This window comes from Electrona antarctica, assembly GCF_951216825.1.
Source record: "Electrona antarctica genome assembly, chromosome: 14".
NCBI lineage: Eukaryota > Metazoa > Chordata > Actinopteri > Myctophiformes > Myctophidae > Electrona > Electrona antarctica.
This window is the reverse complement of record NC_136795.1, coordinates 33428477-33455996: the sequence shown is the minus strand read 5'-3', so window position 1 is coordinate 33455996 and position 27520 is coordinate 33428477. Positions and strand designations below refer to the sequence as shown.

Genomic DNA, 27520 nt, shown 5'->3' with positions numbered 1-27520 from the left:
AGGGAGGAGTTGGAGGGTGGACCCAGGCCTGAGTAATCGATCACTGCTGTAGTTGAACCGGTGGACTGAAGAGAAGGTGGGAGGAGAGGTTGCTGAGGTGAATTAAATGATGGATAGATCGCCGTTTGATAACTCCACCCCATCAACTGTCTCCCACCCTCGCTCACCTTCCTGCCCCCCCAACCACTGCACCCCTCCTCCCTGCTCCCTCATCCAATGCAGCCACCAACACCCCAACCCCCCCCCCCCCCCCGCCACACACACACACACACACACATTAACCCCCCGCCCCCCCCCCTCCCACTTCCAGGACATAATGCTCCCCGCTGGTCTGCTTGACTTGATCCGTTCCTCCCCGCTCACTTCTCCTCTTTCTTGGGTTCCTCCTCCTTCTTCTCCTCTTCCTTCTTGGGCTCCTCCTTCTTTTTGTCGTCTTTCTTCTCCTCCTTCTTGTCATCCTTCTTCTTGTCGTCCTTCTTCTTGTCGTCCTTCTTCTTCTCCGCTTTCTTGTCCTCCTTCTCCTCTTTCTTGTCCTCCTTCTTGGGCTCCTCCTTCTTCTCCTCCTCAGGCATGGGGTCCGTGATGAGGACCACCTTTCCGATGTTGCTCCTCTCTTGCATCTTCCGCATGGCGTCACTCACCTGTAGCAAAGTGCCAGAGGGAGGAAACAGGACATTACATACAGTAAGAGGTCCAAGAGTGGTGTTGAACTTGAATACAAATAAGAGCAAATATTGTCTTTATCTTTTGCTGCTGTACTTTGTGATTTAGGAACCAGTATCAAGTATCAATTCCATTCACTCTCATGGCGAGTGTCAAAATCAGACTTGTCACAGGAATTGGGATTTGGGCAATATGATACGTACATTAAGGAAAGTAAAATGGATGGATTCATGTTTTGTTACCCTTGATGGAAGTGATGGAACGAAACAAAAGTCGATAGGTTGGCAATATCAGTGTAACACGAGCACCCCCACCACCACCAGTAGGTAAAACAGATGGAAACAAATGACAATTTAGGCATGTAGCAGACGCTCTTAATCCAGAGCGATTTACAGTAAGCAAGAACAAAAAACATGGTAAATCGCCTGTCGTTCGCCTTGACCTGGGAGAGGAGAATTAAATACATAAAAATAGTCATCATGAATCAACATACGTAAGCTAAGAACCTAAACAGTGGAATATCTATATAATGAAACTATGCGTATACACTCACTATACACTATAGAGTGCTATAATAAAATATTATAGCACTCTATAATATATACATAAAATGCTATTTAAGTTACATAAATTGAGCCTATGCATACACCTGTAGGTCGTCGAGGCTAGGGCAAGTGCTACGGCAAGTGCTACGGGCTAAAATTGAGTTTTCAAACTACGGCGGAAGATTGGGAGTGAGTTTCCAGTTCTGATTGCTATGGGAAGTGCATTCCATAGTTTTGGAGCCAGAAGGGAGAAGAGTTTGGGACTTGCATACTAAGACCTATTTTTTGAGTGGTGCTAAACACTCCTACACGCAGCAATGTGTGTCTGTATGTCTCTGTGTCTGTATGTATGTATGTATGTCTAAGCACCACCAAGTGTCACTGTTGCACAACCCAACACACAAACTACAGTACAAATATTCTCAGATCTACAAGCTCACAACATGTTGCCGTGCAAGTACAGTACAGTACAGTACTGCGAAGTACAGTACAGTACGTACACTGAGTACAGTACAGTACAACGAAGTACAGTACAGTACCAACAGCACCACTCACTTCAGACGGGTCTGATTTGTGTATTGCTAGATCAGTTTCACCCTGCAATGAGTGAAAAGAATGGCTACTTCCGGTTCCTCGCTGACAAGGCATGGACTGAACACATTCGCTAAATATATGGACAAAGACATGCATATCATGGCCAGGCAGGTAGTATACAAACCAAGGTTCTTCCAAAATAGATAAATTATCTATTCAACGTGCAACGTTACGTACTAGTAGCCGGTTTACATGTGATCTGCCAACGCATGTTTGAGGCGATAAATAAAAACTCTGGCTGCTGGCATTCCTTCATTCTATCCCTCCCACAGTTAAATGAAGATGATGCCAGGCAGGCACTTCCAACATAAATTGCCTGGGCTTCTTCTACTCCCTTAAAACCTCACTTTATTTATATACATCATACTATGAATGGGATACACAGAGAGAAAGAATGAGAAAGTGTCCCGTTCAGACTGAAAAGAAAAGCCTGCTTCAGGAAAAGTGGGAAGTTCAGCAAAATCTCATTATTCATGCTCACCTGGCAGGTACTGTAGGATCATCATTATATGCAACCACTGCTCAAAATCAAATGTGTTTACGTTTGTAAATCTCGTGTAACCATATATTTATATAACACAGTAACAATGTTTATTGAAAGCTCATGGAAATACTGCAAGGACATACTGGCTAGTGTTACGGCACATTACCATTATTGACCGACTGCAAGGCCGCTTGTCCAGTCACAGGTGAGACCTTAGAATGGAGAGGGCGACAGCGCCCTGTTTAATGATTGATCGACCCACTGGGCCACACTGGCTGTCCGTCACAGTGACACAGGGGAGGATCGCAGCCCGTCTGACCCAACCCTCCTGCAGTCTGTTCCTGTGTCCATCGTTTGTTCCCCTTCGTCCCACTTTCCTCTCCCATCCCACCATCCCTGCCTGCGCAGGCATCCCTGACCACCTAACGACCAGTGCCACGGCAACGGAGGGCCATCTCCTAGCAACGCAAAGCCTTGCCGAAGCCCAGCCCTGATGACTGAAACGCACACAGACACATGAAGCCCAGCCCTGACGACTGAAACGCACACAGACACATGGGCGGAGGGGGTGGGAGTTTGCAAGGAGGAAGGATGGGGGGAACCGGTGTCTTTTGGATGGCGAGAATGTCCCAGTACATAAAGGGAGCAAGAGAAGGGTGCAGTAACAGAACAGTGTGAATCTGTGAACTACTCACTAGTCTCTTGAATGTGAAAGGAAATCACACTATATTCATTTTTAACGAAGCACTTTAATTGCTTTGCCTACTTACCCGACTTCTGTGTGCTTAGTGCTTACAGCCTATCTCTCTGTCTCCCAGACATCTTTACTATGGAGATAACCCCATGTGAGCATTATCGGCATACATTCATCTGGACAGGGTTGATGCACATGATAGGGATGGAGATAGAACCGACAGGTACCACATATCAGTGATCATGCCTTATTCAAAACATGTTCTCCACACATGTTCATTGATTAATGGACATGGAGGATGACAGGATAGGTTGGAGGAGGGTTGTTCAATAGTGTGGCATTTACATTTAGCCTCAAGGCGATCAATATTATCTTACTAATGAAGTTTCCGCAGCATTGTTTGTCCTTTTCAAAAATACACGAACAACCACAAGAGATCATACAAACTAATTTACCCAGTATATACACTTACTCTATCTCTCTTACAAAAGTTTATACTAAATGGCTGTGCAATCTCTCCTTTTCATCCCTCTGTATTCTCATGCTCTGCCTTTCTCATACATCAGGGCCACTCCCTAAGACAGATGCAAACGCATATGGGAGGTCACCATAGCAACAAGAAAGAAATAGAAAGAGAAAAGGATAGACAGAGGAAGGGAAGGAGATTTCGGGAGTAGAGTACATAGAGAGAGACAGAAAGAGAGAGAGAAAGCGAGAGAGACAGAAAGATGGAGAGACAGAGACACAGACAGACAGACAGACAGACAGACAGAGACAGTATCCTAAACACAGAGATTTAGTGTAATCTAATGTAAAGGCAGAGAAAGGGTGTCAGATGGCGCCGTAGACAGAAGGACAGTGGGCATTTCTTTCAGGCCAGAACACTGACCGGTCTTGGCTTTGATACTGTGTAGCTGAAGACTTAAGCCTGGCACTACTGACTGACTCTGTCATACTCTCGCTTTCCTTTCATGCCGTCTCCATTACTATCTGTCAACAGTGTTCATTTTCCCTCAACAGTCCAATTCTGTCCAGAGTTGGGTTGAAGAGCAACATTGATTCCATTTAACACGTACTGCCTGGTGAATGAATTTGTGTATGGCCACGCCCATTGGTTTTGTAAACTTTTGTGGACATTGCATTGACTTACATTAATTCCACACACACACACACACACACACACACACACACCTGCTCAAGATGCCAGGTTGAGTCAATGAGGGGTTTGACTTTTCCCTGACTATACAGGTCCAGGATGACGCTCATGGCATGACAGAGGAGCTCCGTCTCCCCGTCCAGGTAGCCCAGGTGGAAGCCACACACCGACTTGTTCCCCTGGATCAGGCTGAGCGTGTGGATGGAGAACTGGTGGTACCAGGTCTTAGCCACTGCTAACAGGTTCTTCTTCTGGCCCGCCAGCATGTTGGCTGCGCCTGACAGAGGTGGGAGAGAAAGGGTTACATGCGGCGAGGCTGTGAGAGACAGACAGACAGAGTCAAAGAGAGAGAGGTGTGTGTGTGTGTGAAGTGAAGATGAGGGGTAGCCTTAGCCTGGCTAATAAGCCAGACGCGAATCAGCCATTGGCAAAAAAACTAAAATAAGAAAAAAGCCTGCCGGCGGCACGACAGTGTGATATGAGTCTGACTTTAACCAGGCTAGGGTAGCCTGGCTCCAGCCCCTGTATTGGGTAGCCTGGCTCCAGCCCCTGTATTGGGTAGCCTGGCTCCAGCCCCTGTATTGGGTAGCCTGGCTCCAGCCCCTGTATTGGGTAGCCTGGCTCCAGCCCCTGTATTGGGTAGCCTGGCTCCAGCCCCTGTATTGGGTAGCCTGGCTCCAGCCCCTGTATTGGGAAGCCTGGTTCCAGCCCCTGTATTGGGTAGCCTGGCTCCAGCCCCTGTATTGGGTAGCCTGGCTCCAGCCCCTGTATTGGGTAGCCTGGCTCCAGCCCCTGTATTGGGAAGCCTGGCTCCAGCCCCTGTATTGCTAGCCAGTAGCCACGCCCATTTAAAAAAATGAATTATTTTGTCAGGCTAGAAGAGGGGGGCTCTTTATTCTCAAACTGAGGGGCAGTCTCCGAGTCTCTGTGTGTAATTGATTCGCGGTGACGGATGAAGCATTGTTTGGACCGGTTAATTTACTGAGACATTATCTAACCCTGGCTTTCTTTTCTCCATTTTATTGTTTTGCGCATTCCTAGCCAACTGATTCTTTTCCATTCTCACCCAAGCTTTAACTTCCACATCTAGCTAATCTGTGGGTCTGTCTCAGTTTCGATTGAAGAAGCGCTCTTGCTGGCATGGCATAATCGGTACAGAGGCTCCTCATATGACCACTTTATCACTTCTCATGTAAGGTTTTTATGACATCTCACATCCCCTTTACGGTCGCTCTGTCTGTTGTGAATCCGGAAACCCACCCACGTTGGCACTTCCTCACTCTCACTGTCCTCACACCTCCTAAGGCTCAGCCCTACTGTGTTCTCAAAGGGCCCTAATGGTGTCGCTCTCTCTCTCTCGCTTTCCATCTCTCTCCTGCAGAGGGACACAGGGACACAAGTGTGCTCTGAGAGAGGGGAGGGGTGCTGGAGAAGCAGACCCAGTCTGATACATTCAGACACATTCCAGGTTCCGTGTGGATAGAACGCCCATTGTTCCAACCACGCATACTTCTGATAAGCTGGATGAGAAGCAGCCGGCAAAGAGGGACGTGGAGAGCAGAGGACTTGCGGGCAGGGAGAGTAGAGAGCTAGAGATGGAGGGATGGAACGGAGGGAGGGATGTACTGTGGTGTTGGGAGGGTGAATAGATGAGGATGAGGACAAGGGGGGACGGGCACCATGCTGGGTGGTGGGATCGTTTTTTTTTATGACATGCAAAGTAAAGGCCCTGTTCTCCATGGATGCCGACCCTGCCCACTGTTGCATGCACGCTGGCATGGTCACAGAGAGAGTGTATGGGCCTTCCCACGCACAACACAGCACATTTGAGGACATGGGCCTTGACAGAGAGGCCAGCAACCGGGTGCACGCTGCCCACTTGGAAGAAGCTCATTTGGTAGCTAGCATGGGAACCCGTGAGCATTTTGTCTAGTGTATCAATATGCTTTTGATATTTTTTTAACAAGATCATATTATCAATTTATCATCCCCTCATATTTTGAGCTTTAAATAAAAAAGTACAGTAAACGTCAGAGGATTCATTTAACAATCTAGATTTTGTCTTTTTGTGGTCTGCCACACAGACAGTGGCTGTCACTCATCACAACAGACAACAGATCATTATTTTCTTACCGTAGGTGATAAGTTTGCCCATAGGTTTGAGCAGATTGTAAGCCTTTTGAGTGTCTGAGCCTCCAAGAGGGTCCAATACTATGTCCAAACCTAGGGGGGAAAGAAGCAGAATAGTTATTATCAGTGTGTGTCAAATGGAAAGGAGAAGAAGGAGGAGGAGGAGGAGGATGGCATTTTTCATGTGAATGATAAGACAAGGGGGATAAAATGTTTCTCTGTAGAGTTTTGTTTTTCAATTTCTTGTAGGCTCAGACTTTAATGAATAATGCTTCTTTCTGTCTGAAGGGGCTTCTTAAAGCAGGCTGGCCCATCCTTGTTCCGTTAAATCCCTGGTTCTATTGATTCTAGCATGGCTCACATTCACAGCAGGGTTCTGCTCTGGCCACACCACACGAGCATTGACAGACAGACAAGAGACAGAGGCACAGATAGAGAGCAGAGCTTCATTGATCCAGACATCTAATTAGATGGGTTCTGTCTATCAGTCTGTCAGTCTGTCAGCTCGCTCTTTCTCCCCGTCTCTCTCTGCTACAGAGGAGAGGTGTTGGGCGGGGTACTTCAAAATGAGCATGTGTAGTGTTACAGTGTAATATAACATTCTCCACTCTGCTAGGAACACAGCAGTAGGTGAGCGGCAATATTGGAGGGCTGTTTTGTTTCAGAGACAAACAGCATGTGCTACCTGTATTTGCGTCCCCGTCACTGAGGTCGGGGAATCATGCATCTATAACTTAGGGGATGCATAATTGATGTTGATATGATCCAGACGTGTACTCATTGCTTACTAAAAGGAGTTGCGCACTTGTCTAGAAAAGTAACCGTCTTAAAAGACTCAAATATGTGGCCGCTGATTGTAGTTCGCTGTGAATTATGTCAAGAATAGGAAGTGCATGGGGGCAGGGGGTTCTGTATTCACATTCAGAATCAATCACAGTGCAGAAAACCAGAATGTGGTGATTATTACTGTAATAACTAGTCTTATAGTATTTCATGGTGTCTTATAGTCCAGGTTTGGTGTCATATGTGTTTCCGGTTTAAGCCGGTTTAAGTCTTCAGCCGCGCCAATCAAGCAAAGCTATGGGAAACTGAACAGGAAGCACATATGCCACCTTCGAGCATACCCGAAGAGTCGAAGACGTTTATCTTTTATAAGATTCCTAAACTTAACAGTGACATGGACAGATTATAACTCCCTTACATATTACCAAATAAATACACAACATAATATTTCATTAAATTCCCTTTAAGTCTTCACACATACATACAACTAACCGTGGTGCGGTATTTCTGCCTGCAATGTTGCCACAGCTGAATTGTAAGTACATGTGACTATAGAAAACCTAGAAACCTGGTAACTTCATTTGAAGGGCTTGATATACCACGTTGTGCATGATGGCACGTACCAAAAATAGTGGCTCTACAAGTGCACGCCGCACAACATTTCATGCTGCAACACATTGTGAGCTTGTACATCTGCCATTTCCGGTCCGCCACACGGGCACACAACGTAGCATAAACTTGTCTCACCTTTGGGACTGATCTTGCGGACCTCTTCGACATAGTCCTTGGTGCGGTAGTCGATTGGGTGCGTGACTCCAGTCTGGCTGATGGTCTCGTGTTTACTGGCAGACGCCGTGCCAAACACAGTCACATCCTTCACTGTCTGACACAGCTGGGTGGCTGCAGTGCCCACACCACCTGTGGAGAAACAAGAAGCGGGTATAATCAATCAGCGTATACCTGATTGATTGTTAAACCTATGTACTGTATTTAAAAGTCAGCAGATGAATACGATTGAAACGCAGCAATTGGCAACTGGATTAGGGAGAGGGATTCATGCCTCTCAACGTTCAATATATAAATGGCCACTCAGGAGGAGACACCCCCAGTAGAAATTATACTTGTTACTCGGCATACAGGAATACACTTGCTAAAGGCACCCCAAAATCCCATTTAACAAGTATTTCCTATGGCTGGTAAATGTAATTTGCATTATTTTATTGTCCCAGGCAGGCCTTAGTCAATAACAGCGTGGCTGTGGAGGGCTCAGGGGTAAGTAAGAGCATTAAACACAATCACATTACCTCTGCAGCCTTGGGGAGAATAGACACCCACACACAGATGTACACACAGACATCCAACTCTGGAGAAACTGGCCATTGTGCATCGAATGACACCATTTGGTTTTTTATTCGACAAGACCTGCCTAAAATTCCACAAGAGATATTTGACCCGTTTTCTTATTCAAGACAACCTGCCTAAAATTCCACAAGAGATATTTGACTCAGCCAAGGTTTCTGTTTGCTAGTAAAGGCGAGATGGATGTCATTGCCTCGATAAATTACATGCGCATAACTGCTCATAACAGTGCCACTGGAAATAAAAATTGATGCCGAATCAGCAATGCATTGTGCAAGATGACCTTTGAAGGCAAAGTGTTCTGAGAATATGTGCTTCCTGAGCCGTTTTGGATATCTGCGTTCACATTGACTATTTGAACATGTGTGGCAAATGTCTGAGCCAGTGTTTGTTAAGGCAGCCACAGCAAGGAGTAATAGGTTACTGATAAGCAGGGGTCTATTTGAGATGGAAGCTTGCTGACTTGAGGACTAGAACTGAAAGGCGTCCATAAAGGTCATTCATGCCTCACCAAATAAAGGGCACATCTTATCTGATGCCAGAGAGAATAAAGCAAAACAAATGGGAGCACTCACAGCATGTGCATTTAAATGAGATATATTCTTAATGGCATAACTGAGCTGCTGAACTGTAGCCCTCGCCATGTTTTCATCAAGTCGTGATCTACTGTCTTGGTTGTGGAAGCTGGAACACACTCCTACTCTCACAAGTTCATGCGTACACACTACGAGGCAGTTGAGCAGTCAACCACGTAAGGCAGGCGCATGACATGTTCACATGAGTCGATAGGTGGACTGTTGAGTAGTCTACTAGTCTTGCATAAACATAATCACGGATGACATATCTTTCAATTACAATAATTTCTGGTAACCACCAGAAATTATTGTAATTTAATTGAAAGATATGTAATTGAAAGATACCAAGAAAAATAGGCTGTCCTCTCTCTGCAGATGTCTAAATTGATAACATACACTGTTCAATGTTCAATCATTGTCAGTGTACAAATGTAAGAAAACACCATTTAAAAATTAAGTCAAAATTGTTTTTTTTTTTTTGTCTTGTCTTGTTTAAAAAAAAAGAAAATCATGATTCTGTAATTCATTGTGTTAAATGATGATTTCTGCATCATTAAATAAATCTTTAAAAAAAAGAGATCAAATTAACAGAACAGTGTGAAGTCAAGGTGAACTCACACTCACAGGTAAATTGTGTTTTTCACTTGTAAATCTGGTATTTCTGGCGAGCGATGCGGCCGTACCACAAAGCATCTTCCTTGCTGACGGGAAAAGTACGATAGTGAAGAAATAAGATCAAGGCTGTTTGCTGTTGTCTGGCAGTGTTGAGCCAGCTTTATAATATCACTATCTCTCCTTGTCCTCGGAGAGAAACCAAGTTTGTGTTGCCAAGGAAACCAGTGCCAAACTGCCTGCGATGACTGAGCATGGGGAACCATTTTGTTTCATTGGCTACTCCTCCATTGGGCATATAAAAGTCACTCGATGGCAAATCATGAGCTTGTGACCAGGTGATCTTTGACAGACCAGCTACAGCAATATCAATCTCTTCAAAGCGTCATACAGCCAGCCATCTATGAGTACCGGGATGTTCAAAGGCTTGTATACCGGGCAGTATTGTGCACACGCAGAGAGTGAGTATATCTACAAAACACATCTCTGCAAATATTCGTATGCTATGTATTCCATATACATGAAACCATTATACAAATATGTTTTAATACATGTATATACTGTATGTGTGAATAGGATAAATGGAGGAAATCATAATGCCATCCAAACATTGGCACACTTGCGTTGGCACACTGGTTAGACACTGGCACATTGTATGTCCATTGTCCAATATCATTATTGTTCAGGAAAGAAAAAAATGTGTTAAGTGATTCTAATGTAGTTATTATTTAGTCACAAGCTCTTGTTAATACTTTTCATTTGTTAAATATTTACAGCACAACCCATAGACAAACATTTTGGACATGTCACTATTGGCAAAGAAAGTCAAAAATGTAAATGAATTCTTTAGAAATAGCAAAAAAAAAAGCTTGTAGATCAGCTATTTTGTGAGACACTGTCATACAATGTAGTCGGATTTTGTAATTATTAATTCATTTATGGAGGTACGGTACAGTAAGGTTTCTGCATGACAGCAACGATATATTCTGTATGAGCACCTCTACCAATTGAACACTAACATCCATCAATTTACACATACACTGTATGTGCTGTACCGTTAGTCATCACACATTACTCTAAAGTCTAAACGCTAACGTATGCTCCTCTCATACAGCAAGTCATTCATCCTGTAATTACCTCAGCCTTATTTAGCATACTGAACACATCTGAAAAGAAGCAGCTCCTAGTCTACAGTATATCAATTTTTTCATTAAAAAGGTAATCTTAAAGATGATCTTAATAGAAGTGATTATGCCTTAAAATGGTGTTAACAGGGTATCTAACCCTAGATATACCGATTGTGGTTTATGAGTGTTGTATCTATTCTCCACAAAGAACGATACTGTATCTTGCCCAAGTTACTTGTAGATAGTGGGAGAATGAGGACACCTGTGCCATGATCCCCTGAGAACCAGCTCCACAATGCTGGTCTTAAGACTGAACCCAGATCACAAGACCAAATAGCTAAATAGCTCTGCCAAGAGCCCCTCAACCCACCCCACCACCTTACTCACTCGTTCTGTCTCTCTCTCTCTCTCTCTCTCTCTCTCTCTCGCACGCAAGCACGCATACATGCACACATCGCAGTGTGGAGCAGATCTGTGAGAAAGGTCCTTTCTTTCTGCTAATAAATCTTAATATGTGAACAGGTTCAAATATTAAAGCACCATTAACCCATTACTTCAGCATCCAATGCTCCTTTGGCTTTCTGATTCGATTTCCCTGTAGCTTAACACACCTCCTACGTGCCCCTTCTCTCTATGCCTTTCCCAAGAGATGAGATTCCCAGGGTGACTTAAGGTCATCCCTGAACATTAACCCCATTCCTTGGGCCAACGACAAAGTTGCAAGTCAACGAAATTCTTGAGACTAATTCCATTTGTTCTCCACCAGATTCAATTGAATTGTTTACACTGGGAAATTAGGGAATGTCAAAGGCACCAAATCTAATCTATTTAGTAAGTCTCTCGGGGCGGGCATGCAGGGAGAAATGACACACACACACACATACACACACACACACACACACAGGGCTCTTGTCTCCCTCACATATCCTCTCACACACATACTCACATTTTGGCATCGGTTGCACCGTCTTGGCCTGCATAACATGACTCTTAAGAGAGAAGAGGAATTTTCCCCAAAACACAGTGGAATCCAGCCTGACATTGGGGCCACTGTTGGTGTTCCACACCCTGTGTTCAACAACCAGGGGTGGGTGGGGACAACGGCAATGTTTTTCAGGCTTACAAAAAAGCTGAAGGATAGCACTTGAACCTCACACCTATAAATCCGTGCACGCACGCACACACACAATGCGAGGCATTGTGAGCTTATAGATCTGCTATTCCCACCAAAGACATTTAATGTAGAGGGGACCACATACAGAGCCCTGAGGGACCCCAGTGAACGAACTGTATAGGTTCTTTTAAAACAAAAAGGCACAAGATCTTGCATTGTGTGGCATTTAGTATGCCGCGATCTCAGGTGTGGGGTAAAGGTCAGCGGCCACTGGCCACAATGCTACTGCATGTGCCAACAACACCAGCTAGATTGAATGGTCCACTGTTTCATAGCTCCTTGCTCGTTTTCAGTGTGACTTCCCGTGCTTATTTTCAGGTTTCTTCCACCAGTTCTCCTCTTCCTCACCCTATCATTAGGCTGTGGCCGACAAAGTATGGAATACAAACACGGGCCCAAGAATCCCTTCCTAGTTCCTACCCAAACTAGCAGTGGATCCGCGACAATGTCAACAAGACGGATAAAATAAATGACCGTTGAGGAATGTTGGTGGTGTTGCTCTTTCCAATGGCTAGTTTATATAGAAAGCAGCGCTCGTGTACGACAGTACACATCTAGCCTCGGAAACCCAGACGTTTTTATTACACATCTAACTAGATAGGGTTTGTGGTTGACTGTGAATGTCTGCCTGCCTGCCTGTGTGTGTGTGCGTGCGTGCGTGCACTGTGGACTTGTAGAGCAGTTTAATATGCTCACACTCTCTGGTAGATTTCGCTCTATGCGGCAAAGAGGAAACCCATTTTTAGTTACTGGGTGTGAGAAGGCAGTCCCTACGATTTCCTGAACTGAGAACTCTCACAATGCTTGTTAGCGCAAACAGTCACACGTACGCGCACACAAACAACAAAGAAGCTGCCCCGAGCACAGTCAGAAAAAGGAAATAATTGTTAACATAAAGTAAACGCCACCGATAACCGCATGCAAACAAGCACATTCTTCCTACCATAAACTCCCTCCAAAATATGCACAAACTGGTGCATACACATTCTTTGGCGCAAAACACGCATGCATGACTACACACACACACACACAGTAAAGAGAGAGAAAGACAGTGTACTGAGCACAGTTTGGAAGTTTGCTTCTCAAACACGTGTGTGTGTGTGTGTGTGTGTGTGTGTGTGTGTGTGTGTGTGTGTGTGTGTGTGTGTGTGTGTACGTATGTGTGCATGGAAGGTTGGGGGGGATGATGGGGTTGTGTGTCAACGGCTGTAGCGGTGAGGAGTACATAAAAGAGCGATGTGATTGGTGGATACACTGGAAGTTGCCCTCATTTCCCTCTCCTATCAGTGCAGCTGATCTGCCTCTGGGTAATGCCAGGCCCGGAGAACACAGAGAGACGGTTCAACTGCACAGCCGAGACTCCTGTTCAGCGGTCAGCTTGAATTAGCATTCTCTAAACTAGCGTACAACCTCCTGAGTTGACAGACTGGGGGAGAGAACAGGAAACTGCTTTGAAGGCATAGACTTTTCTTTTCATCATGGCGGCCGAGAATTATGGATCTATAAGAGTTGAGAGATGTACTGAAATCAAGCTACTATAACATTTGAAGAGTTTTGTTATTGAATGAATAATGAATGCAAGCTACAGTCGTGGAGGGAAACATGTGCGGTAGAAAAAAGTGTGGGTCATGAATAAGGTCATGAATAAGGTCGTGAATACAAGTGGCCGAAATGAGTTTTCTTCGGCGTGTGGCTGGCATCTCCCTTAGAAATAAGGTGAGAAGTTCAGTCACACGAGAGAGAGACTCCGAGTAGAGTCGCTGCTTCTTCGCCTGGAAAGGAGCCAGCTTAGGTGGTTCGGGCATCTGGTTAGGCTGCCTCCCTAGGGAGGTCCTCGAGGCACGTCCCAGTGGGAGGAGACCCCGGGGCAAACCAAGGCGCAGTTGGAGGAAACACATCGACTCACTGGCCTTGGAACGTCTCGGGATCCCCAGGAGGAAGTCACTAATGTTGCTCTGGAGAGGGAAGTCTGGAGCACTCTGGTGGAGCTGTTGCCCCCGCAACCCGACTACGGATAAGCGGTTGAAGATGGATGGATTGATGGATAAATGTAATTCTTTGTTTTTCATATTCTTCCCTCAACTCGCCCTCTATTTCTAGTAGATTACATTGTTTCTCAGATGTTTTCGTTTGTGTGTATGTGTGTTTAGTGTAGTGTGTTTAGTGTGGTGTGTTTAGTGTAGTGTGTTTAGTGTAGTGTGTTTAGTGTGCGTGCGTGCGTGCATGGGTGTGTGCGTGCGTGCATGGGTGCGTGTGTGCGTGCGTGCGTGCGTGCGTGCGTGCGTGCGTGCGTCCGTGTGTGTCTATACAACAGTAAAATCTCATATCTTCAAGCTTCTGTTTCTGAAGCCGGATACTTGGTTGTGCGCCAGTGCTGCACATCAAAAATAGCAAATCTCGCAATGCCTCACAGCGAGATGCATATTAAGTTTGCAGATCGGACATTTTCCTGCATAACATGGGATAAGTATAAATGTGGCTTGAGGGCACACTGAGGGAACATAATGCCGGAGGCTCTTCTGTCATGATTCCGAGGATTGAGACCACAGCTGGACTCTCAAGTCAATATCCTCAAGACAAAAGGTCCAGTGCCAGTAGAGTTCCAGCATCAATGATAAACCTTGAACGACTGCTGTCAAAGATTCCTCCAAGATTGCTGTAGATGCAAATTGCAAAAGCACTTTCAGCTTTGTTTAGTAGATTTGAGTTCCTCCATAACAAGGACCTTGACCTCTACACTGTTACACTTCTGTCACCCCATGGATGTTAAGTTGTGAAGCCCAGATCATGTAGTACGGTAATGTCCAGCAGTTGGGGGGCATCTCACTTCAAATCCGTGGAGTACGTCCTTGGAGTAATGCCTAATCTATTCTTCGTCGTACACCAAAAGTAACTGATTTAGGCGAGAGGAAACATCTCACAAACCGGGAGAGTTCCATCAATTATTGAGGCCACTATAAAGGGCAGCTGGGGAAACTGAAAATGTTTCATATGAAACAGATGAATGCAATGCCAAGGAAGTGTGATACATTTACTTAACAAATGGATAAATTAATACTGAAGATTTTACAGCACATAGGCATGCATTGAACACATTCCCATGGACCTTACAGAGGAATGATTGTATGAACATTGATAATGATAATATAATATCAAATATTTTATCCAAGACACCAGCACCACCAGTGCATTAATGTTGATATCTAAAGACCTGGTGGGAATCAAACCCTGTGCTATTGCAGGACCACATGAAAGGCCAGGCCCTGTGAAACACAAGAAAGATGATGTGACTGTGACTCTAGGAATTAACTCAGATCATAGTTTATACATGGACCATCTTCAAGGAAAATGTGGGGCTCTTCCACTTTTTTTCCTTTTTAGCCACCCAATAACTCACAGATAAAAGAGACATGGACGTCATCGTCGGAGTAGCATAAGCATGAAGAATGTGTAGCGTGTGGGCGTGGTGGCAGGGCTTCTGGCCAGGTCCATATAAACACTGGGCCCGGTTCACGGACGGGTCATAGGAAATGCTTTTGGCTGGTCACAGCCAAATGTCACTGAACTTCTACTCTGACTCTCTGGAGAAAACACTGGGGAAACACGTGTGTGTACGTCGTATACGTTCCCTGTCGACAAGGAGTCGCCACGGGTGCAAGCAGGGTCATCTTGAGCCCTTGGCGGGTGGGAGGGTTTCGGGGTGGCTGGTGTGGAGAGGTGGGGGTTATGGAGTGGTGTGGGGGGGATGCGTAGGATGGGAGGATGCAGATGTACAGTCCAGTAGAGTAGGCAGGCGGGATGAAGGACAAACAATAAGCTATTGTTTGGAGAGAGAAGATAGGAGTGACCCACGAGAGAGGCAGCTGAGCACTCGTCAGCGACGCCAGGATTCAAACCGTGCGTGCATATGCATGCACACACACACACACACACACACACACACACACACACACACACACACACACACACACACACACACACACACACACACACACACACACACACACACACACACACACACACACACACACACACACACACACACACACACACACACACACACACACACACACACACACACACACACACACACAGGAATGACTGACTGACTAAGTCTAAGCACCATCAGTCAGCCATTGTGTATTGGTCATCTGACCCTCAAGAGCAAAGTTTTTTTGTAAAATGTCATATAAGTTGAATGGCATCACCTGCCACAGCCAGTCGGCCACAATGAGTCAGGGTCATGGGTCAGGGTCATACCATTATATGACAATGGCTCACACAACCTTAAGCGCTGTGTCAAGGGCCTTACTGAGAAATGTGTTATTTGCACAATAGAGCCATCATTGTGCAACGTTATACAGTATACAGTCGATCTATGATAGTTCTTCAGCTTGCTCCTCCCAAACAAGTGGATTGTTTATTATAATGTATGATATACAGTACAGTACAGGTTTAATTATATACTGTAAATCAGATCACAATGTAGAATGACAGGAAAGTCAGTCACTGACATATCTGACATGTAACAACAATGGGACATTTCAAAACAATATCCCATGGGTTTTGGAGGCTAAGTAGTAAACCATCAACGCATGATTATACACCTACATTTGAGAAATATCTGCATATGTATTCCGTATACAGTCATATAGTATGTTCCCTTATTTAACCATGTACCTATTATACTTCATGGGCCAGGATCCCCAAGGGGTCGACCCTTGGCCTGCACCTTTTTCCCCCTACAACAAATCTCTTTGACGAAAATAGCCGATCTACAAGCTCCCAAATATTTGCCTATCATGAAATGCCTAGAATAGGGAATCTAGGCTTCAAGACTTTAACAGTATATCCCAACTGCAAATCACATGGCTGTTCTGATAACAAGATACATGACCCTTACGGTTCAACCTTTAGTTAATTTGACTCTGATTTAGCAGAATTCAGGAACTATGAGCCCTTATTACATTATGAGCAGTTATTGCATTATGAGTTGCTACAACATTGCCTGTGACAGTCAAGCCACCTGTGTGATACTGTTACTTGTCACCATTTAAATAGTAACTCTTGTTTTACTAAACACTTGGTCACATCTTGGTTGAATGTTATGTGGATACAGTTACCAGACCAAACCAGTGGAACCACAAAATTGCATAAAGAGCTGTGGCTGCAGTATATCTTTCATGATCACCACTGATCGCATTTTCAAAACACCTGCTGATAAGACAGCCTGAATAAGACAGGCACACAGACATGCTCCCTTTCCTGGAGTTCATCATTGCAGCTATCTTTGATCTTTGACATTAATCAGGGACTAACGACTTTAAGGAGACGTTGAGGTGACATGAACATCTCTAGGACTAGTAATATAATTATTAGTCTATTATGGTACTGCTATCCCCACTGCATCTACCGTTACAGTGGATAATCAACTGGACATCACGGCAGAAATACATGTACTGCATTACAAATTAATGAGCCAGGACTGACTGCACGAAAATGATGTAAACAGCAAATTGAATGAGAGGGCCATGGTGATTTACGGAAATAAACTGTAACTGAATGTTTTACAGTATATGCTGCATGCACAGAGAATTGTATGTAAATGATTTTTGTTTTTCTTCTTTCATTATAGCTATTATTATATATATTTTTTACATTGGATCGGTAATGTACTTTTTAATAATCACAATCATGTCAGCTGGTGAGCAAAGACTGGCAGGCTGCCCTGAGAAACAAGAGAAGCTGCCTCAGATGAACCAGGGGGGAAAGACTAGGACGCCACACTCCCATATTAATCTGCCTACAGGAAACATATACACAATAATGAGATTCACATGGATGTCATCTCTGCTGTTGAATGACATAAACCAAATGATATGGGGAAATAAACACTTGTGTAGATTCCTTTGTGGGCCGTTAATCTATGAGTAACTGCAGTGCAAGCCCACTGGTGAACGAGCCCATTTGTGAAGACTGCACTTGTCCTGGTAATGTCCCAAATCAAGGCTCATTACTGAAACTGCTGTGAGTGTGACGGTCAAGGTCCACCAGGGACACCACACCTGGATGGAATGGAAGCCTTCCAGTGTTCAGGGAAAGGAACTGACATTTTCTCTTGCAGAGAGAGACAGCATAGTTGTAGAGTTCATCTGTGCTAAGTTCTCCTCGCCATTAACACCCACATGTACTATTCCAAAGAGCAAGACATGTCTTTTGCGGTCTGGACTCTTCAGCGCTTACAGTATGCAGTGAAAGAGAGAGAGAGAGAGAGATCAATTTCTGTGGATAATGGCTCTCCGATTCTGTCCAGCTGGCCTGCTCATGTATACACAGTAACTAAAATCACTGATTCTCACGCTCATTCGCTCAATGCACCACACACTCCCCCCACCCCAATCTTGACCTCATTCATTCAAGGTGACAGGTGCTCCATGCCGTCTCCAGACAACACACCCATGCAGAAACATGCATACATCATGCTGTACAGCAGGATACTCTCCAACTTCCATGATTCATATGGAAAAGGTATGCATAAACAGGGACAGCAGAACAATACGTTTGGCAGTGTAAACGGTCTAGGGCGTTTCCTTGGACACATATTCAAGCACCCTTGTTCTGAATCTGAACTACATTATGATGCATTGACTCTAGGCGCATAATACAAGCTAAAGGCTGCAGCATACTTCTTGCGGAAATTAAGTTTGTTGAGGTCGTGGAAACAAGAGACGTAATTACAGATTACAAGCGAATGAACGCATTCACTTGCCAAAGTTCTTTTCAGCACTTCCTGCAACCCCAAGATGTTCCAACTAGCTGAACATCACCGCAGATTACACCAATGAGGGAAGGGCGAATAAGGTAATAAGGGGAGTCTGGGGTCATTCAGTGCTCAAAGTGGAGTCGTAATAGAGCGTCGCAGTCCCACCCCCTACCAGGGCCCAGGAAATTATTCTCCGTTCATTTTCCTCATAGACTTTTCAGAAAGTATTTATTTAAAGACGGTTACGCCGCGGACAAAGCCAACTCTTGTCGTGACAAATCATGACAATAAACACAATGTTTTGGGCCAAACAAAGAATTAGAAAGTAGAAGAAAACGGCAGGTTACAACACTTTTTTTTATGTTTTTCTTCTTTGTAATTGTTTGTTTGGTCCAAAATATTGTGTTTATTGTCATGATTTGTCACGACTGGAGTTGGCTTTGTCCGCGGCGTAACCGTATTTAAATAAATACTTTTTGAAATGTCTATGGGAAAAATGCATTGTGATTCATTTCCTGGGCCTGGCGTCGTCATGACAGGAGACGGGACTGCGACGCTCTATTTGTATACGGTATAACAATTTTGTCTGCAGAGAACTTGTTTGGTTTTGGGCAAACAGAAAAAACTTCTACTTAATTCTGTTGATGTATGCTGAAAGCTTAAGGGTTCACCATGGAATCACACGATTCATTGGATCTTTCTTAGAATCTCATTAGCTGAATGAATGTTTGTATTACTGTCCTATTTGTTCACTGCTACATACCTGCAGCAGCGTGGATGAGAATGCTCTGATTGGACCGGAGGTTGCCAAAGTCAAACAGCATCAAGTAGGCGGTGACATAGTTGACAGGTATAGCAGCTGCCTCCTCGAAACTCATTCCCTCTGGGATGAGGAAGGTGTGGGTCGCCGGCACCACCGCCACCTCCTGCCACAGCCCACAGCGGCTCAGCACCATCACTTTGTCGCCCACCTGGAAAAAAAAGACAGTGGAGTTTGGTTAGAAAATAACCATAACACTTTAAGTATTGGATTGGTGTAATGCATCAACGCAAACAGGAGCCAATTTCTATGCTTTCATACAGTATGTCATTGTTGATTTGTCAAAGCATGGAGGAAGATGTTACATAATCTCTATTACACATTATCGCATTGTACGTTCCCAACCACTGTTGTCACCATGGGCGGCAAGCCACCAATGAAGTCAATAAACATCACAGCAACAACACGATTGCATGCCGAGGACATGAATGGGCTATATCAGGACAGAATCCTCCAATCTTTGAGGTCGAGCCAGTATTGTCACCTCCCACCCCACTGCAGCACCGTCCAATCAGAAGAGAACAGTTTGAGGGATACAGGAAACGGAGACAACCACAGCATTATAATTCACTTCCTGTTTTGTTTCACCCTTCTGCTGCTCATCCTCCAACCCAACCCACTCCAAAATCTATGTCGCAGTTCTTCCATTCTCTCTTTTATTTTAACATCCTGACTCCATTCCACGGCACTACGTTAGGTCTTCCTTCCCTTTCTCCATTCCACGGTCTCATCCTGTCTGCGTTCGTTTCCCGTCCCCTCCTTCCCCCGCCCTTCACCTTCTCCGAATGGTCTCTCTCCCTCTCCCCTCATCCCCTTCCTTCTCTCTCCCTCTGTGTCTCACTTTCTACAGTATGTAGCCTACTCCCATCTCTGTCCATCCATCAATCCATCCCTCCGTGAGTGTCCTGTATCCCCTCTTTCTCATCAGTGAGACAGGACAATGGGGCCCCATCCTCTCCCCCTGGCTGCTCTCCACTCATCAGTGGCCCTGCCAGATTCTTCCCCATGGCTGAGCACAAGACAAGCCCTCTCCTCCTGGGAACATACCCACTCCACCCGGGTCTCCCTAATGGCCCGGAGGGAGCCATGCGCCTCGCTGTCTATCCACTCCAATTAGAGAGATCTCCCTTTCTATCTTTCTCACTCTTCCATGTTTTATCCCCCCCCCTCTCTTTATGAGGTCGATTCATTTCATTTACTTTCACTCCAAAACTTCTCCTTTTTGTGTTTGTTGCAGCATTTAGTCCCGTCTGCCCCTGTCCAGCTCGTTTCCTTCCCTTTATTATTTATGCTGTTTGTTGGCTTTTCCTTTGCTTTTCTTTCTTCAGAGCTTTCAAACATACCAGCCTCACCAGTGTAATTTGAGGTACAGTGTGGCACAATCAATAGTTGGGGCTTCACAGGAAACACATGCTGTATGACGCACATATCGCATTCACATGCATCGGCATTTATTTTTCTGTGCCTACTGCCCACGGAAGCCATGTGAGATGCTGTCATGAACACACACATCCACCCACACACGCACGCGCGCACACACACACGTCAAGGCCAGACGATCAAGCCTTGTGATACTTTTGTTACAACATATTCGCCCCTCCTCCTATTTCCTACATGTCCTTTGGTAACCCTTGCGTCCCAATTTTGGCCATTTCACATTTCAATGGGCAGATTTTATATCAGATCTACAAGCTCAGAATGTGTCCCACCGATGCCGTGACATGTAGTGTAGTGTGAGCTTGTAGATCAGCTATTTTTGTGGTCGAGTGATTAGCCTTCACTCCAGTCTACTGCATGAACTGTACACAGTAAATCCTTGGTGTTAATTTAACTGAGAAGTGTACAAACGGAAACAGAACCAAATGGATGTGGAAGGGTCTTTTGTTTCATTTCTTCTTTTCTTCTTTTTTTGTAACTATGTAGTGGCCAGGGGGGGAACAAAGACATGTCCAGTTAGCATGCACGCAAATGGAATTAATCAGATGGTGATTCAGGTTTTGGGCATGTTGAACACAAGTGAGTAGATGTGTGGTTTTGATGACCTTAGCGAAAAGATCTTTGAGGAGGGAACATTTTAAATTCAGCAAAATGTCTGTTTAAGTATTCTCAGGGGAGACAAGGTTAATTGTGACTCCAACAATGCCCTTGTGGGTCCCACAAATGTAATTAAAAGGCAGCATAACATTGTCCTGGTGTCACTGTGGCGTTGTCCCTCATCACACTAACTGGGTTAGCGTGATGTGGATGCACCAAAGCCACGCCCTGTTCATGCATCTGTCATAGGATCCTGGCAACAAAATGTGGCCAAAGGGGAAGTTTTCTTCTTCTCAGCCTTATGGCAAATAGTGTTACCTTCAAGTTGATTCAGATATGTATTTTCAAACTTAAAAGTTTCCATGATTCATCAAGCAAACCCCCTGTGTATGGGCCAAAAAGGGACAAAATAAAAGCTTTTGGAATATTTCGAGGACTGTCTGTCTTCAAGTTTGTCAGGGTCTGATTTTCTCCTCTCTGTGTAGTTTATGGTCCATCGTCATCAGGCTCAGTAAGTGAAGCTATAAGTGTAATCTTGTGGTAAAAGAAAAGAACAAGTATAGGAAACCAGAGATCGTAGGCCTGGGATGAGAGGAATAGGATAGACACTAGCCGTCAGGCACTTAAGGATGAAGGATGAGGGGACAGGGGTCGAGATGAAGATAAAGAGAGGGAGGGATAGATGGGAGGAGAAAATGAAGATAAAAAGAAAGCGGGTGGAAGATTTGAAAGGTGGAATTGAAAGAGAAAGGGGGAGAGAAATAGAAATAATAAAATAATAAAGGGATCAAATGATGGTAGTGGGATAGGTGTGGAGGGATGGAAGTATAAAGAGGTGGTGGGATGTTGGGAGGGGAGGAGGAAATACCAGACTGACAATGTGGGCCAGAGGAAGATAATTGAGAACATATGGGTCAGATACTAAGAGTATGGGGGTGGGGGGGATTGGGGTCAGCAGAAAAAAAGTGCTGATGTTTAGTGTGAAGGGTGCTTTGGTGTGCCTGCCCTCTTTTAACTTAGTCACTGTTGTACCCCCCCCCCCCCCCCCCCCCCCCACACACACACACACACACACCTCCTTAGGTCATTTAGGGTGATGTCACTTACTGCAGTATTGCTCTGGTTTCTTTTAAACTATGAACTGACTACCTCTTAGTAAGCACTTTGCTTACTAAGTACGGAACTGTCCAAGGTTGAATACTTGGTAGTCTCACATGGTCATTGTTGGTCAGACAAACTGTCCTACATCATCGATTCCGTCTGAATCACAAATCTGCATGTCCGGGTTTTGTCACCGAAAAAGTCAGGTGAGCCTCAGATTTGCTGAATGGGCCATAACGTAATTGTGAGGTTGGTTCATGGTTTGTGTATTAAAAGGACATCCATGGTTGGTCAATTTATATGTCTGTCATAAGGTAGGAGGACTAGATACTTAATCACTTTAGGTAGGTAGACAGTGTGACAGGAAATGGGGAGAGAGATGGGGGGTGTGACGGGTGCGGGTTCGAGTGCGAGTTCGGGTGCGGGTTCGAGTGCGAGTTCGGGTCCACGCAGCAATGGTCCCGACGACCATTGCTGCGTGGACTCGAACCCGCACCCGAACCCGCGACACGCTGTCAGGCTGGATTACCAGCCTAGGTGCCCGGACCACTATGCCAGCCCGGGCCCTTAATGACTTTGTATTAGTTCGGCCCCAGATGTTTGATATCTGTATAGTCAGATGAGATATACTGTGTAAATAGACAGACAGAAACATAGAGAGAGAGCTGCAGTGAGCTGTGAGCCTCCCAAAAACTCTCTGCCACCAAGCCAGGGTCAGCACATTCCCTCTGTGATTGCTGCCAAAACACAGAGATCTCAGAGGTCTCTATCCATTAGGAAGATTGGCTCTTTATTTCTGTGAACCAGGGGCTGAGGGAAGATGGGGAAGTGTATAAGTCCTGGGAGGATAAGATGCCTGTGTGTGTGTGTGTGTGTGTGTGTGTGTGTGTGTGTGTGTGTGTGTGTGTGTGTGTGTGTGTGTGTGTGTGTGTGTGTGTGTGTGTGTGTGTGTGTGTGTGTGTGTTCATGCATGCATGCCATGAGTGTCAGTGAATGTGTCTGACCTTTAAATCCAATCTAAATGACTGACAAACTGAAAAGAGGTTATAAAGCATTTAATAAGACTGGGTCATAGGGTTTATATGGCTACTGGACCATTGACAACCAACGTAGTTCTCAATTCAAGTCCATTCAATATTCAACCCAATGAATTTATTCCCAATTTTTGCTTTGTTGTCCAAAATAACTGATTTTCTTTTACAAAGACACACAAAACCCACCGTACGAGTCCCTCAAGTAGGCTAATCAAGCAACAAAGTATATAAATTTGGGTGTACTATTGGCATATGGGCCACTCCCCACTCCCCAGCTAGGCAGCCTTAGCCTCAGACTCACTCAAGTTAGGGGATCAGCATGGAATTACCCACAGATTATTTCATTGCAGTTTGGTAAAATGAAATGTGGCATAACTGTATTCCTGAAAACATTGTATGACTCATACTTGACTGATGCTTTCACATCCTCTTGCATTGTAAAAGGCGGTTACCGTGGTGATGCCATCATCATCAAGTTGTGGTCATAGGCTACATGACTCATCATGTAATGTATGTAAGTGAGAGGTAAGTAGGTAACACTTTTCAATCGTCATTTCAGGGACAGGGTTATCAATGATGTAGCCTACCTCATTTCTAATTAGAAACCTATCCCAATTAGGCTATAGTATACACAAATAATAGCCTATAGGCTATATATGCTTTATGCTATTTCATTTTGTCTGTGGCATAAAAATCATTACAGTAACATCATTGCTTCAGCGAGGGTGTGTGCGCTGAACTTAAAACACTTTAGGCAATTGATTGAGGATTGCCAAATTCATAATGAGCAACAAAGAAATATATGTTGACAAAGAGGCGCGCGTGTGGTGATCTGATCACATTTCTCATATGCTGTAGCGCCTCGCCCTTTCCGTTCGGTGCGTGCGTCGGTGCGTGCGTGCGCCAGTGTCGCTCTGGATAACAAAGGCATCCGTGACTGTCTCCGGTGCCGTTGCTCACACATCACATCTAAGCACAACAAAGTGCACTGTAAAAAGGTATTGTAGTGCACTAGTAAGTCCACACATTTGCAATTTTGCATGCGTCACTCTGGGTAACACTTGAAATGTACACTTGGAATTCTGCTTGTGAAATTAATGGATCCATCATCCATCTGCAACGCCCCTCGTGGCAGGTAGCGGGGCTCCAAATCCAATAAACTTGGAGCTGTCAATCTTGTGCGCAGAGGGAACGCATTTTGATCAAGACGATCGAGGGGCGCTGCCGCCTCACTGAACTCAACCCACTGTCAGTGTCACTGCCAACACTTTTGTAATCAATAACAAGACGAGTAAAAAAAACATACTACGTGGCTTAATTATTATTGTTCACTTTGGCCAGGACAGGCAGCAACTGCTCTGAGATTACGCACCTGTGAATGAATGGCCGAGTTAACCGAAGAATCATTATAAAACGCAGCCCTACAGCTATATTAACTGAGGCATACCTTTTTTAATGGTTCAGTGGAATCTTAAGAAGATATGCTTAATAGGCTACAGTTTAAATCACGAAATTGTTTAAAGAATTAGTGCTCAATGCCACCCCCAAAATTGGGCAGGCTGCTCCATTAACAAGCTAGCCGAAATGACACGCCCATGGCGTCTGTAGTAGCATAATGAGACATTTTGAAAGTACTAAACACGATGAATGAAACGGGGCTTTGGTGGCAAATGAACAAAAGATGATGAGGGATTCAATGAGAGCTTTAAAGAGATGCAGCTTACTTTTCTCTCCGTCACCTCTTCGCCCACAGCCTCGACCACGCCGGAACACTCCATCCCGGGCGTGACGGGCGGAGACGGCAGCCGGTCGTACAGACCCTGGCGGGCCAGGAGGTCTGCAAAGTTCAGCCCGCACGCCTTGACCCGCACCTGGACCTCTCCGGCTTTCAGCACGGGCTTGCCCTTCTTCACCTGCAGCTTCACTTTGTCATAGCCGCCGTAGCCGGTGAGCACCAGGGAGCGGTAGGTGAACGTGTCCTCCTCCACGGGGGCCTTGTCGCTCGCCGCGGGCGGAGCGGCAGCCTCGGCGGCAGGTGGTGGTGATGACTCCGGCTTGGCATCAGTTTTGGGCTCTTCACTGGGTTTGGTGTCTTGCTTCTGTTCCACGTCGTTCTGCTGCTGGGCAGGTGCGTCTTCTCCAGACATTGTTGTGCAGTGTTTGTTAAGACAGTGATGGGTCTTGAAAATGTAAACTTTACAACGTTTTCGTTGTTTTGTTTTACTGCCTAAAGTGCCAAGCCTTTGCAGAGCGAGGAGCAAATGAAGAGAAAATGTTACAAAGTTCGGAGCCTATTCACCAGTCTTCAAGAGTCTTGCATGGAGAGGAGACACTACACCCCAGACAGTGGAGAAGGAGAGAGAGGGAGAGCAGACTGCCTCACAACGGCTTCAGTGGCTGTGTGAACTGACAAAGACTGTGGTGGTGAGTGGGACGAGACATAGGCGGGCTGGAAAACATGGAGTGAGAGTTTGAATGGAAGGGTTGGTATCTATGTCTATGATTGGACGATTTAGGATTTTAGGGTGGGTATTGGGTATATAACATTAACCACACACAAAAATGTTTACCTGATTGGATTAAAATGCTGAAACATTGGGTCTCATTTTAAATGGATTTGTAGGCTATAGATTCCAGATTTAAGGACACACACACACACACACACACACACACACACACACACACACACACACACAGATATACAGGGGGGCACCCGATATACTGTTTAATATTTATACAGCCTGTTACAGCTCTAACCCTTTTCTGGAACTATCAGGATTAAGATTCATTGAGGTTGCTCAGAAAATAAGAGCATAATATATGTTTGTCCTGACACTTTTTCATCAAACCATATGAACCTTTTCTGGAAATATAAGAAAGCTATTTCGCTAAATATTTTCCTATCAAGGAAATAAGGATAGGATAAGGATAAGAGTAAGACCACTTGCATTGGTTTTATTCACTTCTTATGTGACAAAGGCTATACTGGTGATTATGGGTTGATAGCATTCGAAGCAGGTGAAGTAAGCAATCTTTGTTGCTTAAGTGAAAGCATGCAGTGAGCATTTGCTCCTATAGAAAGGCAGATTCACTCTCAACTCTCATGACTCAGACAGCATGACATGATAACCCTCTGACTCAGATGGTTCAGTATGTGGAACTGAGAGATGAGTTCAGTCCATAGACTGTAGGGACATAGGGAGATGACCACAAGTTCCACAACAGAGTGGTGAGACACCTTGTGGCTAGGAAGTGCTACTCAGCACTTCTGAGAAGTGCCAGCAATATTGCAGATCAATACCCCACTGGGACTTAATGCTGTATAAGACGCAGGGATTATTAATCATCAGCTTTGACAGTGACAAAGGGTTCCAAGGCATGTTGTCTGTTCTTCACATCTGGTTCGTGTTTTCACCAATAGCCTATAGGTTACTTACTAGTTACTACACAGAGCTACTCTCTGTATTGAATGCGCCATTTGTGTGCCTAATACACCCTCAACCCTTGCCAGGCTGGTTCAATTAAATTATGCCACACCCTAGTGTCCTTTCCCCAGTACACTTAATTAATTAGTCTTGCCTCTACACTCTACGCTTTTTGTTGAGTATTGTTTACTTGATCCTGACTTTTACTGCCATAGCACTCTACTTCAATGCTGCATGATATTACTGTTAGACAATGTCCATGGCACTTACTCTGACCTTGCACTAAGTAAGTCGCTCTGATTAAGAGTATCTGCTAAATTCTTATAAGTTATAATTGTAAATTGTACATTAGAATGCTGTGGGTGTCTCCTCATTAGCACTGGCACATGTGCACAGTAAACAGGAGCATTTTTTCTTTTTAAATTAAGACTGAAGTGTCCCTATGGG

At 44.9% G+C, this 27520-nt stretch overlaps 1 protein-coding gene across 1 annotated transcript; it reads right to left on the bottom strand.

Moving 5' to 3' along the window:
- Positions 1-302: 302 nt before the first annotated feature.
- On the bottom strand, positions 303-26100 carry vat1 (vesicle amine transport 1). Its single transcript, XM_079519412.1, has 6 exons — positions 25373-26100; positions 19423-19630; positions 7797-7967; positions 6270-6359; positions 4172-4413; positions 303-641 (listed from the first exon to the last, which is right to left on the bottom strand). The coding sequence occupies exons 1-6, from the start codon at positions 25793-25795 to the stop codon at positions 360-362; spliced, it is 1416 nt and encodes a 471-aa protein (XP_079375538.1). The 5' UTR covers positions 25796-26100; the 3' UTR covers positions 303-359.
- Positions 26101-27520: the final 1420 nt, after the last annotated feature.